This window comes from Lepidochelys olivacea (assembly GCF_965140295.1).
Source record: "Lepidochelys olivacea isolate rLepOli2 genome assembly, chromosome: 6".
In the NCBI taxonomy this organism is placed as follows: Eukaryota; Metazoa; Chordata; order Testudines; family Cheloniidae; genus Lepidochelys; species Lepidochelys olivacea.
Window position 1 is genome coordinate 3,676,337 of NC_140416.1, and position 15,086 is coordinate 3,691,422.

Genomic DNA, 15,086 nt, shown 5'->3' on the forward strand with positions numbered 1-15,086 from the left:
GGTTAATCCACACACACACATTCCCAAGAGGTAGTCGCTACCTAGTGCTTTCTACACTGGCGGTTAGGCCAATTTAACGACATCACTCGGGGATATGGATGTTTCAACCCCCTGAGTGATGTAGCAGGGTCGACCTAACTTTTTAGTGTAGACCTCGCCTGGGCCATAAAAAGAAAGAACAATCTCTGAAATGAAATCTCATGGTTTCCCCAAACTGCTGGTCACCCTGGATAGGAGGAGTGTGTCCACGTTACGGCAGCTTCTTTGTTGGAGTCAGCAACTTCTGACGGTTTTTAGATCCTGTTTCGGGGTTCAATGGAGGTATTTTCTGCTTGGCTGTTGGCTCTCAGATTTTGGATCGCTCATTCCTTCAATATCCAGTAGATGGCACCAGTGTATAACAAATTTCTTTGCTCCTTTTCTTAGCTGAGGCTTTGTACGTTTCATCAAGGATTAGGAGTCCTTGTGGCACCTTAGAGACGAACACATTCATTTGGGCATAAGCTTTCATGGGCTAAAACCCACTTCATCAGATGCATGGAGTGAAAAATACAATAGGCAGGTATAAATATACAGCACATGAAAAGATGGGAGTTGCCTTACCAAGTGTGTGGGGGGTGGGGGTCAGTGCTAATGAGGCCAATTCAATCAGGGTAGATGTGGCCTATTCCTAACAGTTGACAAGAAGATGCGATTATGCCCAGATAAATTTGTTAGTCTCGTTAGCACTCCAAAAAGTAATTTTCCCTCTGTTGGTATTCACCCCTTCTTGTCAACTGTTGGGAATAGGCCACATCTACCCTTACATAAGTGACTAAGACTAGCTTCAAGATTTTATTGGCACACCCCATTTCCTGTTGCTGGAGGAATGGGATGTTCCACTTTCTTCTGATCTGTAAATGGGGATTCGGGAGAGGGGGTGTATCGGTCAGTGTGTATCTGTGTTGGTATTTGGGTGTGTCTGTGCAGAATTGTGCATGCAAGTCTGTGTGCGTGTGTGAGTGTCTGTGGCAAGTGTGAGTACAGTGTGTGTATCTGTCAGTGTGTGTGCGTCAGGATGCATGTGTGTCTCTGTGCGGTATGTCTGTGGTGTAACTGTGTACGTGTCCCTGTGTGTTGTGTTTGTATGTAACTGAGTGTGGTGTGGTGTGTCTGTGTGTTATTCTGTGTGTGCAACTTTCTCTGGAGGGAGGTGTGGGTGTGTCGGGGTGTGTGTGCATTGTTCTTGCCACTCTTCCTGCCAAATTTCCGCCCCTCACCCCAACTCCGCTTTCCTTCCCAGCCAGGGCACAGATGCCCTTTGCCCTCCCAGTCTCCGTGCCCAGGAGTGTTTGAATAACACAAGACAACAGGAGTGAATCTGAGGCTGAGCCCCCTGGTGCCCCCCATAGGAGCAAAACCCCTGACCGCACAAAAGGGTCACAAAAATCGGGAGCCAGATCAAAACTGTTAATCTTCCAACTGAGCACAGCCCAGTGTCACAGAAGAGAAGAGGGTGGGCTGGATGAAGGGTGGAAGTGGTGAAATTTGTTTCACTTTCCTTTTTGGGACACTGCTGTCTCGGGGGAAAGAGCCAGCATGGGAAAGACCCTGAGAGACCACCTGTTCGACACCATTAGAGAACTGGGCAAGTCGGACTTGAAGACATTTAAAGACAAGCTGAACAATTTCCAGCCCAAGGAAGGTTATAACCCCATCAGATGGGGAGAGCTTGAAAAAGCAGACACTGTAGAAATCACTCGCCTGCTCGTCAGCTACTACGAGGAGGATTACGCGGTGGAAGTGGCCGGGAAGGTGCTGGAGGACATGGACAAGAAGAACCTGGCACACAACCTGTTCCAGGCCACAGGGCAGGGTGAGTGAGGGGCTTTTAAGGGGGGATCGCCCCCTCCCTAAGGGGGATCTTGTCTTGATGGGTCTCCAAGTACAGGAGCTGCCTGCTTAACGGCCTGCCAAGCAGAAAAATGAGCAATGCTGCTGGCTTCCTTAGCACAACCCCCCCCAGGGGCAGAATTGTGCAGCCCCTTCTCAGGCCAGGCTGCCACCGGGTATCACAGATCCAAAGGGCTTGAGACCAGAGGGGAAAGTGAGCTGGTACGGTGTACCGGTAAAAAATGGTCACCGGTACAGGCCCGTACACAGCGGATGTTAAAGCCCAAGGCCGCCAAGGGAGGGGGCAGCGATGTGGGAGGGGGGAGGGGGCAAACGGGGCAGCTTCCCTGGGGCCCAGCAATTTAATAGGGCCCAGGGCTCCCGGCCACCACCGCTGCTATCATGTCAGCAGCCAGGGCCCCGGGCCCTTTAAATCCCCGGGCAGCACTGGCCAGGCAGCACTGAAGAGCTGGTTGAGGGAGGCTGACCCCCAGTCCCGCCCCTTCTGCCCGAGACCCTGCCCTTCCGGAGCCAGGCCCTCGTACCAGAAACACCTTTCAGTTACTTTCACCCCTGGTTTAGACACCTAACTTCCTGTTCTAGGTCCACAAAGGGAGTTAGGGTCTTCCACTGTATCACGGAGGCAACTCGATCGAGACAGGGCCAGGCCAGTAGTTGACGGTTCGCTTGTACCAGCCCAGCCCCCATCTCTTCCTTCTCCTTTCCCAAACGGGAAATGAACCCCCCAACACCCAGTGGGGATCACGGCTCCACAGTGGGGAATTGTGTAGGGGGGGGTGAGAGACACAGAGGGGAAGATCTGTTCATATGGAGGTAGGAAAAGATAGGGGTGCTGGAAAGGAAGAGAAGGAGGGATGGGGGATAAATACATGGATGTGGAATTGCTCACACCTGGAGGGAGGAGTCCTGCGTCCAAGAAATGGTTATTTTTCTTGCTTCATCAGTCCAACAAGGAACCAAACATTCTCCTTTCTATGGGGGAGGTTTTTTTTCTGTTCCCCTTCCCCGCCACTGATTCCTCATGGCAACATTCCCCGACTCAGCTATGGGTCACCCCAAACCTTCTCCTGCCGGCTCCCAAATCCCCGTCCCTGTGGGGGAACGGCTCGCTCGGGGTGCACCCCTGAGAGACGAACCTCTCTCCTCCTTCTCTGCTGCAGCTACTGGCGGTGCCCAGCAGACCCCAGCTCCGACCAGCACCATCCGGACCAGAGTCACAGGTGGGCTGACATTTGTCCAGCTGTGTCGGGGATGGGACAGTAACACGGGGGTTTTGGTCATGTTCAAGACCCCACCCCCAACCCCAGTGCATTATGTCATTTATGGAGCGCCCTAAAATCCCTCTGGGTTCACTGCACAGAGAGGCTGGCTGTCCACGAGCTCCCAGCTGCCGTAGAAAGCTGAGATTGTGCTATGGGGAACTGGCCAAAGACTGAGGGGTTTCTCCTGTGGAAGGGAAGGATCCCGGCAGCGAGGGAGGCGGGCAGTGTGGGGAGGGCAGGCTGGGATGGGAGGATGGGGGAGTGATCTGGGCAGCGGGGGAGGCGGGTGGCATGGGGCGTGCAGGCTGGGGGTGTGGGGGGGAATCCAACAGATAGCCGAGTGACGTGGAGAGCGTCAGGCGGGATCCCAGCAGGGATGAAGGAGGGGCAGAGGCTGCTCCGATTCCTTTCTGAGTGAGCTCCCTGTTGTCTCCAAGCAGGTATAGCTGCCCCCATGCCCAGGGAGCACAGGCCAGACTCGTTCAGGGCTGGAGACTCAGGTAGGGTGACCAGACGTCCGGGTTTTCCTGCACATTGCCTTTGAGGCTCCTTCCTCTGTCCGGGCAGATTTTTCAGATAACAGGAAATGTCCAGGTGTTTTGCAGAGCAGATGCTGGAGCTCAGCAAGAGCCCCAGTTGGTCCACTTCCTGACTGGTCCCACCCCTGCATCTGCAGCTGATCGGTGCAACCACCGATTCTGGGGCCCACCCAGGCCCCGGCTCCCAGCCCCGGGGAGCGGGTTCCCGCAGGGAGGTGCTATCTGGTGGCTTTCGCTGCACGCTGGACTTGCGCCAGCCGTCCTGCCCCCATGACAGGGAGCAACACTGCCCACCCCTCCAGTGAATACCCTCACTGCAGGTGCCCCCTCCAGTACCCCCAACCTGTCCCCCCTCCACCTTCCTCCCTCAGTTCCCCTTTTTGAAAACTTGACACACAGTAACCCTTGACTCAGGTCAGGCCTGAGGCCCGACACAGGCCCCCCGACCACACTCAGCGCTTTGGCCCTCCAGCTTCTGATGTCAGGGGAGGTGCTGCCACCCAGCCCAGCCTTCCACAGCCGGTGGGTGGCGGCTGTTTTGAAGCTGCTTATTCAGCTCACTCATCGTAGGCTCCCCGGTCTTGTCGCGCCACAGCTGGGTTAACTCTGGCCTCTGCCGTGCAGACGGCCGAATGGTTCCTACTAAGCCCGTTCGCTAGCGCTCCAGTTCCCAGCATGGTTACGCTACTGTCCACATAGCGACTGGAACTGGGTTGGAGCAGGTTCCAGCTTGCATTGCGTTTCTCTTTACAACTGAGATCAGAATCCAGCCCTGACGCCACTGGCCTCGGCGGGGTCACCGCGGATTTACACTGGGGTCACCGAGATCACAATCGATTTTCTGGGAGTGTCTCATAATAACAACTTACATTTTATCTTATAATAATAACAGTTGTGCATGTAATAGATTGTGTGTATATCTACATAAATACCCAACGAACGTGTCACCCCAGCACAGCTAGACAGAGAGAGGGGTGCGTATGGGGATAGACAGGTGGATGGATAGTTGTATAGGAGGATAGAGGGAGGGATGTGTATGGAGATGGATGGGTGGGTGGATGGGGGCTTTTGAAAATACTGGCGTGATTTAGGAATCCCACTGATTTTTCAACAGAATGTTTACTCAGAAGTCTTTTTCATGCTTTAAAAAATGGCACCCCTGTCATGGATCCACAGGATCGGTGCTATGGCCCTCACTTTGGAACAGTCTCTAGGAGGACCTGTTCAGTGAGCCAGACCCCGCAGAGGTCAGAGAATCATAGAATATCAGGGTTGGAAGGGCCCTCAGGAGGTCATCTCGTCCAACCCCCTGCTCAAAGCAGGGCCAATCCCCAACTCAATCATCCCAGCCAGGGCTTTGTCAAGCCTGACCTTAAAAACTTCAAAGGAAGGAGATTCCACCACCTCCCTAGGTAACGCATTCCGGTGCGTCATCGCTCCTAGTGAAAAAGTTTTTCCTAATATCCAACCTAACCTCCCCTCCCCCTTGCAACTTGAGACCATGACTCCTTGTTCTGTCATCTGGTACCACTGAGAACAGTCTAAATCCATCTCCAGGGCGAGCCACCATGTGGCTTCACCGCCTCTATAGACTGGACCTCTGGTCGTTCAGCACCGCGAGCTCCATTCAGCCGGTCCCACTGAGACGGACCCCTGAGGGAGACTTGTACAGTATTAGGGAGCAGTGCACCCCACCCCACCACCTGCAGTGACACTCAGCCAGCCTTGTCACAGTAGGGTTTACTAGTCAGCTGGGGCACAGCCTAGGAAGTCCTTGGTTAGCACAGAGAAATGAAGGTTGAAGCATAGGCCCTTCTGGGTAGCCAGAGCCCAGCCAAGCTGTAGTGAACCCTCATTGTTCAAGCTCTGTCTGTCCCTGACTCTAATCTCCTTTGTCAGACTCCAGGCAGTGCCCCCGACTGCTTCCCGCAGCCCACATTTAACTTTCTCCTCGCTCTTGCCCCTCCCCCCCAGTCCTCTGTTCCCAAGCTGGGGAGATACAGCTCAGCCCCCCCGCCGTGGAGATGCAGGAAGTCCATATCTCTCTGGGTCATTGATAGCCAGGTTTCAATGTCCCTGGGATTGGATCTGCCATTGTCTTCTGAAGAGCTGCATTCATGTGGGACCTAAGGCCCCAGCCAGCGAGGCACCATTCACACCTGGATCTGAGCCTGCCCTGAGAGCAAACAGTCCCTTTTCACCCACTAGGTAACAATGCAGCAGAGAGGGGAAACTGAGGCACACATCTGCTTCATAAAAAATATTACCAAAACTTCCTACTTCATCACAACCCATACTTAACGGCAAGATTTGGCTGAAGAGCAGAGAGGTACATAGACTGGCATCCTGGTCTCTAGGGGTTAGCAATACAATAGGCTAGCGTGGCTTAGTGGATCATGCAGAGGATGAGGGCGCAGGCTCTATTCCCAACTTTGCCACTGTCCTGAGGGGTCACCTTGGGAAAATCACTTGTGCCCTCTGTGCCAGAATCACCCCATCTTTAGATGGGGATAAAGACACCGACCTCCTTGTTAATCATTGTGATGTCTGTTGATGGCAAGCTCAAGGGATGGAGACCCAAAGATGGATGGAATAGCCACTTTGAGATCCTTGGGGTGAAAGACACCAGGGAACTTCCAGATCAAGTAGCATAAAAGCCACCTGAACTCCGTTCCTTTATGCAGCTGTTTCTGACTCACTCCCGTTTCCAGGAGACGAGATGGACCTTCGGTAACATCAGGTGCTGAGCTCAAGCCTTCACAATTGATGTGACGCAGTGAAAGAGATGGCTAACACTGGAATGAAGACTGCCCTGCAGCATTACCAGCTCCCAATGGCCAAGGAAACCTGGAGCCTTTTCAGCGTCGTACCAACTGGCCAGGATATTGCATTCCATGTTTTCGGTCAATAAAACAATTGCCTGGTTTTCATACAGAGAACTCGTCCATCAGCTGTGTGGGTGTTTTCCTTGATCTTTTCAGCCGGCAGGTTCAATGGTGTGTCGGAGATTTGGCTGGGCTCCGGTGAAAGTCCCAGCTGTGGTGCTCTCCTGTTACAGCACCTAGGATGGTGGGTCTGTCTCATGAGCGAAATGGCTGCAAGGCTTGGATGAGTGACCCTAAGGAACGTTTGGATCCTGTTAGAAGTACAGGGAGCCGAGCCTAATGGTGCACAAGGGGGTGCTGCCGGGAGGGCTCAGTAGGGGATGCTCTCCCACACAATCAGTTCTGGTCCCTAGGGGGTGCTGTGCTGTGGGAGGCTCTCAGTCAGTGCTGACCCCAGTGCGCCCCTAGGGGGTGCTGTGCTGCAGGGAGGATGGCTCAGCAGTGGTTATCCTTTTTAACAACTGCTAACATGGCTCATCCAGCAGCTTTTGAACTCCAGACCTCTGAACCCACAGCACAGCGCTCTACCACGTGAGGTAAAGGAGCAACTTCATTAACTAGCAGCAGGAGCAGGCTGGTACTCTCTCTTTGACCCTGCGTCTAGAGAGGGACGTAGCACAATCAGCCAGCAGGTTGTTTTCTTAACCTTAATACAGTTTTTTGGGGGGGAGAATTTACTCTTTTTATAGTGTCCCCAAATGAGCCAGGCACTTCGCAGAAGATATAGCAGGGCCTGATTTCATCACCTTTACGCTGAGTAGTACCACGGATGTCAATGGGAACTATACAATACTAATTTCTCCGTACTGTTACTCACACCTTCTTATCAACTGTCTGTAATGGGCCACTCTCATTACCACTTCAAAAGTTATTTTTCCTCCCTTGGTATCCTGCTGTTAATCGATTTCTCTCATTAGACTGACCTCACCCTTGGTAAGGCAACCCCCATCCTTTCATGAATCTATACCTGCTCCTGTATTTTCCACTCCATGCATCTGACGAAGTGGGTTCTAGCCCATGAAAGCTTATGCCCAAGTAAATGTGTTAGTCTCTAAGGTGCCACAAGGACTCCTCATTCTTTATACCCTCACAGTGTTTACATCAGCCTGCAAGTCACAGGGAGCACTCGCCACAGCCGGCACCTCCTTCTGGTTGCTCTGGTGTCTCTCCTGTTGCCCTCTCATTCCGCAGACCTTTCTCGCTCCAGGAACCGCACCCTCCTCTTTGTGACTTCGCCCTATGGCCAGGTCACTACATGGTTCCCCTTTGGGGGCGGGGGGAGTGTAACAGAGTCTTTTCATGCAAATAGTCTCAGGCAGTCCACTGTCCCTTGCCTGGTCTCTACCATGTCCCCAGTGGCTGACAGGGCAACCTGGGCCCACCCTCTCCACCAGGTTCCAGCTCAGGGGCCCTCTAATCAGCAGCGAAGGACTGCACTCCTGTTCACTGCTGCTTATCCCCTGAGCCATCTCCTACCTTTCTGGCTTCCTCTCTCTGCGTTTACCAGCTTCCCAGCTCACTCCCAGGAAGTAACAGTGGGCTACCCTCTAGAGTCCCAACACCCAGGGAATGTCTGCAGACCAGCTCCCTGCAGCCTCTTTCTGCTGTCAGCTACCTGGCTTTGTACAGGCCCCTCCCCGGTCCTGTCCACCTGACCCTCATGGCTGATTAATCAATCCCTGCTCCCTTGCTCCTCCTCCAGGTGCTGCCTATAGGTTCCTGGGGCCTAATTTCCCCCCTCAAGGACAGGGTGGGAGCACACCCCCAACAAACTGCATTTAAACTTCATTTTGTACATTCCTTTCTTTTGTGTTCTGTTAAAAAAAAAAAAAAGGAATGGCCATTAACGGTGTGCTTTCAAATATTGAACAAACGTTGATTTGCTACCACAAACCAATTAACTTTGAAAAGCTTGGATACAAAGGCTGTTACTGTTTGGCTAACACCGAGTGCTCAGTGGGTGAGAGCATTACACCACAGAAGATTTTGTTGAGCGTCTGTTTTAGCAGTGAAGCGTTATTTTTACTATGGAAAACTAGTAATGCACAAGATAAGGAAGTAAAAATAAATGTCTTTGCAAAAGCAGGTCGATTTGTTCTAAAGAATTGGGGAAAATGAGAACAAAAGCATAGATTGTGTTACAAGTAACTTGGTTCCTATTGCATGGTAAGTACATATATTAAAAGCACATTAACCATTTACACCACCAGACAGCGGAAACCATCTCTGAACCATGGCAGTGAGGGCCTGGCTACTGAGAAACGGTGTCCCACTTACAGTATGCATGATGAAGTGAGCTGTAGCTCACGAAAGCTTGTGCTCAAATAAATTGGTTCGTCTCTAAGGTGCCACAAGTCCTCCTGTTCTTTTTGCGGATGCAGCCTAACACGGCTGCTACTCTGAAAAGTATGCATGACGTCGCTAAACTGTTTAATCAAAGACAAGTAAAAATCGGTTATTGTAAACATCCTAAAGGCAAGGGGAAATTGTACTAGTAGAGAACTTATGTGTACTGCTTATGGGTGTTACGTGCTAACCTCCAGAACCAGTTCATGAGAAAATATTGAAAAAGGAAAACACTTAGATAAAAACAGTTAGTGAAAACCCAGCTATTGTGTCTTTGAGACCAGAGACCTATTTACAGCAAAAAGCTGAAATGAGTGTAGTAAAATCCGGGGGAAATAAAACAAAACCGTGTTTAAAATAAACAAGAAAGCTCCTATAGGCTGCATAAAATATGAATGTTTGAGGCACGTTTGAATACAAGAGAGCGGACTCAGCCCTGTTGCACTGCATGGTATAACCATAACCTACTGAAAAAATTAAGGCCCGATGAAACCATACCCCCATGTTTTCTTAACGTTCCATCAGGGTTAGATATTTGATCCTGTTGGGGTTAGAAAAATGATCAGTAAATAGGTGTGATGGGCTGTAGGATATGCGATATGTAGAATGTATACATTAGGTGATGGGACATGTGAAAAGATGCTTGCTTGTCTGGCAGGGTGGGAGAACAGCCAGGGGAAAAGCTCAGCCAGCAACCTGATCAGGTGAACACCTGGGTCAGCACTACAATCAGGTAAACAACTAAGTCAGCCAACTAATCTTAGTGTTCTGCAGAAAAGTGTTTGTACAACATATCATGAATAACTTTGTAACAAGGTATTTAAGGCCCACACCTGAAGGCAGGGGCTTGCTTGCATTTAACCCTATTCTGTGTCCTGTTTGGGTGGACTGATCAGTCACTGAAGAAGCAAATAAACAACCTGCTTCTCCAGCTCAAGAATCTGTCTGTGAATCTGTGTGTTCTGGGGGTTCCCTAGGGAGGTGGGGGAATCTCCATCCTCAGAGGTTTGTAAGGCCCGGCTTGACGAAGCCCTGGCTGGGATGATTTAGCTGGTGTTGGTCCTGTTATGAGCAGGGGGTTGGACTAGGTGACCTCCTGAGGTCCCTTCCAACCCTAATCTTCTATGATTCTATGAAAAGAGCCAGTCAAGATGGACATTCACCCACAGTAAGAGGGGTGGGTGGGGATGATGAGCTATAGTTAATATTAAATTAAATAAAACCTCAGGAGTTTGTAGAACACTATGGATCATACTTTCTCACAACTCAAAGTCATTAGAACAAATATTTCTCACTATACCCATGTCTATCTCCTGCATATGCCCCTAAATCACAAACAACATTTTAAACATTAAAACCACCCTTTTAAACCATTTTAAAACACACACAACACACATATTGCCGAGTAAAAACCCCAGTAATTTTTTTAAAAAACGAGAAGTCACTGTGGCACCTTAAAGACTAACAAATTTATTTGGGTGTAAGCTTTCCAGAAGGAAGTGCCAGATACCCAGAGAGGGTGCACTGAGGTGGTGGTGAAGGCCGAAGGGCACGAAAAGGAGAAGAGAAACTTGTAATTGGAGAGGAGAAACTCGAAAGAGTCCCTCAGAGGCCAAGCTGAAGGATATAGGGACCAATACGGAGACTAACTGGGGCAAGACAGGAACTCAGACCCTGGGAGAAGGGGTGCAGAGAGAGCCCACAGAGCTAGGGCCAGGGCTACAGAAGAAAGTGAAAGCCAACTTGGCCTTGCGAGTATCGTGAGAAGACGCAGAGTTCCTGAGAGAGAAATTCAGGGGATGCCAGGGAGGAAAACAGCAAGTTGCTTCTCATGGTAGGAGACGGGGAGAATGAACGGGATGACCTGTGGGCCTAGCCGTGACTGCTCCAGGGGAGAAGGTACCTGCCCGCCTGAGGGTTGGGGTCTTGAGGGGCAGGGTTAATGTAGAGTGAGTAGGGAGCTAATTAACCCAACAAGCCACAGCTGAGGGGAATCAGGGGGCTAAGGGAGCCCAGCTCAGAAGGAGGATGCTGGGCTGGGACTATAAAGGCAGGAAATTGGGAGCAGAAGGGGGTTGCTGGGAGAGTCTACAGTCACATCCTGGGAGAAGGGAGGTGCATTTAGCCTGGGAGGAGAGAAGCCAGGAAAGTAGGACAGAGCTCAGGGAAAGGCAGTAAGGTCTAGAAAGGAACAAACCTTGACTGCTGGCTAGAGTGAGCCAGAGTACAGGTGGGCTGAGGTTCCCCTGCCAGCCACTGCAGGACTGGTACTATAAGGCAGTGAACAGGAATATCGCTTGGGGTCGCTGAAGGAGTCTTTGGAAGATGCATCTAGCTATCTGGCTGGAGGGCTGAGTTGCAAAGAGGCAGCAGCTCGTGGAGCAACAGAGGCGCTTCAAATCCAGAGAGAAAGGTGCAGAGATGGCAAGCAACTGCAGGAACGGGTGTGGATCCAGTGAGCTATTTCCCAGAATGACCAGGAGGAGATGCCATCCTAGCAGTGAGTGGAGCACCCCATCACTGGGACCTTGCAGATGTCCATGAATGTCTTAAGGTGTTTTCTTCATTTTAAACATCTTTACCAAAGTCCAGACACCAGATGGGTGTAGTTTGGTTATGGCCTGGTGTAATTGTGCCCCTAGTAACATGTACATTCCCAGCAAAACACCTTATACACAGTACACCCAATTGTTCACCCCTTGCATAGACCATTGATCCTGCTCCTCCATAGTCATAGGAGAGGGGCACATCCAAACATCTGTTGATTGACACTATTTTACACACCCCTCCATTGATTCCCGGTGAGCTCCTCCCCTTCTCATTATTCCATACGGCTCGTGGGAACCACTTTAGTTGCCGGTACCATTTCCTTTCTGGGTACCATGGTAGCTATTACACAGGTGCTGGCCTCCTAATTGAGCATTTTGCATTCCCATACACATCTCCCCACAGGGTCAGCCTTTTGAAGCCATCCCCCACCCATGTCATGAGGTTTTCTGTTCATTAAAACACAACATTGCTAGCAACAAGACAAACACAAAACACAGATCCATGGTATTGTGCGTTATTTTTCCTGCTGGCGCCAGCTTGCTTGTAGAGTGTCTGAAAAATAAAAGAAACAATTTCCTCCCCCCTAGTGGGGACAGATTATTGCTTAATAATAATAATAATATCCACTTTCTTTTACAAATTTCCTTGCTAATTGCAGGAAAAACACAAGAATTACCTCCAGGCTGTCCTTATTTTGTTCTATAGTCAGGCTAGTGAATTACCGCACTCACTGGTCATTTATGAAATTCATGAGGTGGTGTACCTCAGTTTCCCCTCTTGTACAACAGACCATGTTTACAATAGTTTCTCTGCTGTATCAAGCTTTAAGTTTATTCTCAGGTAATAGCTGAGACACAGCTTCAGATTTTAGCACTATACACACACAAACACACACACACATACACATACCCCTTAAGGTTAACCTGTTCCCCCTTATTTTCAGGCTTGACTTGTTTTTTCACCTCCCTTTCCTGGAGGGCCATAATCTGAGTCTTCTAGTAGCTTGTTTGCTAACCAGATGTATTCATTATTTGCAGCTCCTTTGAGCCCATCAGCTAGGTAATTTGCATTTACACAGAGGCTTACTAGCTTGCTTCTGGATCCAAAGCTGTTAGCAGCTCAGAGACTGTCTTAAAAGGGAAACATTTTACTTCCAGAGTTCTGATTACTTTCCACTCTCATCTCCTGCTCCAAATCACACAGAGATCTGAAAAAGAAAGCACAACCTATTGTGGCCCCTTTTGGAGCCCTAATAGGATTTTAATTAAGTACCATGTTTTGTTTGCATTTCTTTTACCCCTTCTCCAATATACACTGCACACGTCCTGGGAAAATGCACATTCCTTCCATATAGTTTAACCTGCATAACATTATATTAGCCATATTAATTTTACACAAGGTATAACTGCCTCCCATGCCCACAGAGTTTTCATGCACACACACCAAACAAAAAATCTAATCCCCCAGAGCCACCCCAAGGCTCAGTGCTCCCATCATTCCTCCCCTTTTCCTTTTCTTTTTACCTATGCGCACACACAAAATTCTCTTTTGCCCAACATCCCTTGCACTGCGATTACTCTTTTACACAACTGTACCCCGATTACACTTCCATCTTGTACAACTAGACACAACCAGGGGCAGCCAAGTTATGTTCCAATAGAAACCCCTTCCATCCTTTAGTGATTTTGATTACATTACCCAATAGTCAAATAATTTTGATCAGATTCTCTCTCTGCCTGCAGCAGTCTCTGCAGATCATTTCTGTGGGAAAAGGGCCCATTTTCCCTCAGAATAACTGTAAAGGCTTCTGGGGACAGAAGCCTAGTGGTGGTAGTAGCCACTCTACCTGACCCCCTTGGATAATTTAATTACCAAGCTTTCATCCAATGTGACTGCACAGAGTTGCACAAACAGTTACATTTATATAACTGGGTTTTATCATTAAACAAAAACTTCCTTCTTGACATCTCACATAAGTATCCGAAGTACCCTCCATTAAAACTTCAGAAAAACAAGAGTGTGGAAAGGCAGGTTGCACTTTGAAACTTTTTTTTTCTTCCCCTTCTTTCTCTCCACTCCCCCAGGAGCAAGTCCCAGCTCCAGTCTCTAAAGGTCGTCTGTTAGCTCTGCTTTTGACTTTAAACCCTGTTGTGCCAAATCATCTTTAACCACCCCTAACTAATTTACAACCCTTTAGCAGCCCTTGCTGAAGCAGCACCAAACTTGAAAGATTCCTGGCAGCTTCCCATAATGCTGCCCTTACTTCAAACCTCTCACAAGTGGACTGAAGTACCTCCTTTCCCTGGAAGGCATTCAGTCCCCATGGGCAGGGACCTTCTTCCACTACCGTATACCAAGGAGGGTGGGCTCCTCAGCCACCCGCCATCCCTCTGGGTCCCCTAACACTTCCTCCAGTTCCTTGTTAATCTCATCCCAGGTTGACCCCTGCACCTGGTATGGGCTCTGGTTCTTCCTTATCCATTTATCCAAAAAATCCTTTACCCTGGCTTGCCAGAACCCGCAACTACCATCACGAGAGTTCGCGATACCCCCTCCAAGCAGCTGTGCGGACTGTTGGGGAGGGGGACTTACCGGCTGCCACTCACCTATCCAATGCGATGTATCCGAGTCAATCACCGGCACCAAGATGTTAGGAGCTTATTCCTTCACCCGCTTCCTTCCCTGGTCCTTCTTGCATGAACAGAGAGCAACAATACCCGAAGTCCGAAGGTGCAAACAATTCAATGTTTGTTGGGGTGAGCTTCCAGCAAGCATGATTCCAGTTTCCTTCCTTAGTGTCCCCCTTTCCAGCTCTGACACCACAGAGCCTTACACCTGTGTCCCTGTTCCCATTCCTGCCCTTAGCCAAACATGATTCCAATTTCCTCACCCTATTCCCTGTTCCCATTTCACCTCCCCACATCCCCCACTTCCTGATTGACTGCAGACTATATAATAAAACTTGAGTTCTGCTTAGCTATACCTTAACCAATCATTTTCCTGAAATTTAACTAACCAATCCTAACATATTGTAACATGATTATGTAACCAATTATATCCCACCGCCTTAATTTTGTCATTATAGTTCCCACTTTGCTGTTGTTTGTCTGTATAATCTCTGTCTGGTTCTGTGATTGTTCCTGTCTGCTGTATAATTAATTTTGCTGGGTGTAAACTAATTAAGGTGGTGGGATATAATTGGTTAAATAATCATGTTACAATATGCTAGGATTGGTTAGTTAAATTTCAGTAAAATGATTTGGTTAAGGTATAGCTAAGCAGAACTCAAGTTTTATTATGTAGTCTGCAGTCAATCAGGAAGTGGGGGTGTGTGGGGGCGGAAATGGGAATGGGGATGGGGAAACATTGAATAATAATAAACATTGAATTGTTTTGCACCTTTGGACTTGGGGTATTGTTGCTCTCTGTTCATGCGAGAAGAACCAGGGAAGTAAGTGGGTGAAGGAATAAGCCCCCTAACAGGAGGGATCCTGGCTGTGGGAGAAGTGTCAGGCGGGAACCCAGCAGGGGTGGGAGAGGGTACGGAGGCCGCTCCTGTCTGTTTCTGAATGAACTCCCTGTTTTCTCCCAGCAGGTGTAGCTGACCCCAC

General features: G+C 49.5%; 1 protein-coding gene across 2 annotated transcripts; it reads left to right on the forward strand.

Annotated features, from left to right (window-relative positions):
• The first annotated feature begins 1,332 nt into the window (after nt 1-1,332).
• On the forward strand, nt 1,333-6,633 carry LOC311522709 (pyrin domain-containing protein 1-like). Of its 2 annotated transcripts, XM_084632198.1 has the most exons (4): nt 1,336-1,855; nt 3,054-3,113; nt 3,596-3,655; nt 6,406-6,633. In XM_084632198.1, the coding sequence occupies exons 1-4, from the start codon at nt 1,579-1,581 to the stop codon at nt 6,426-6,428; spliced, it is 420 nt and encodes a 139-aa protein (XP_084488324.1). In that variant the 5' UTR covers nt 1,336-1,578; the 3' UTR covers nt 6,429-6,633. The 2 variants fall into 2 exon arrangements, with proteins under 2 accessions (XP_084488325.1, XP_084488324.1); XM_084632199.1 differs by lacking the exon at nt 3,596-3,655 and having other exon boundaries at nt 1,333-1,855.
• The last annotated feature ends 8,453 nt before the right edge of the window (nt 6,634-15,086 follow it).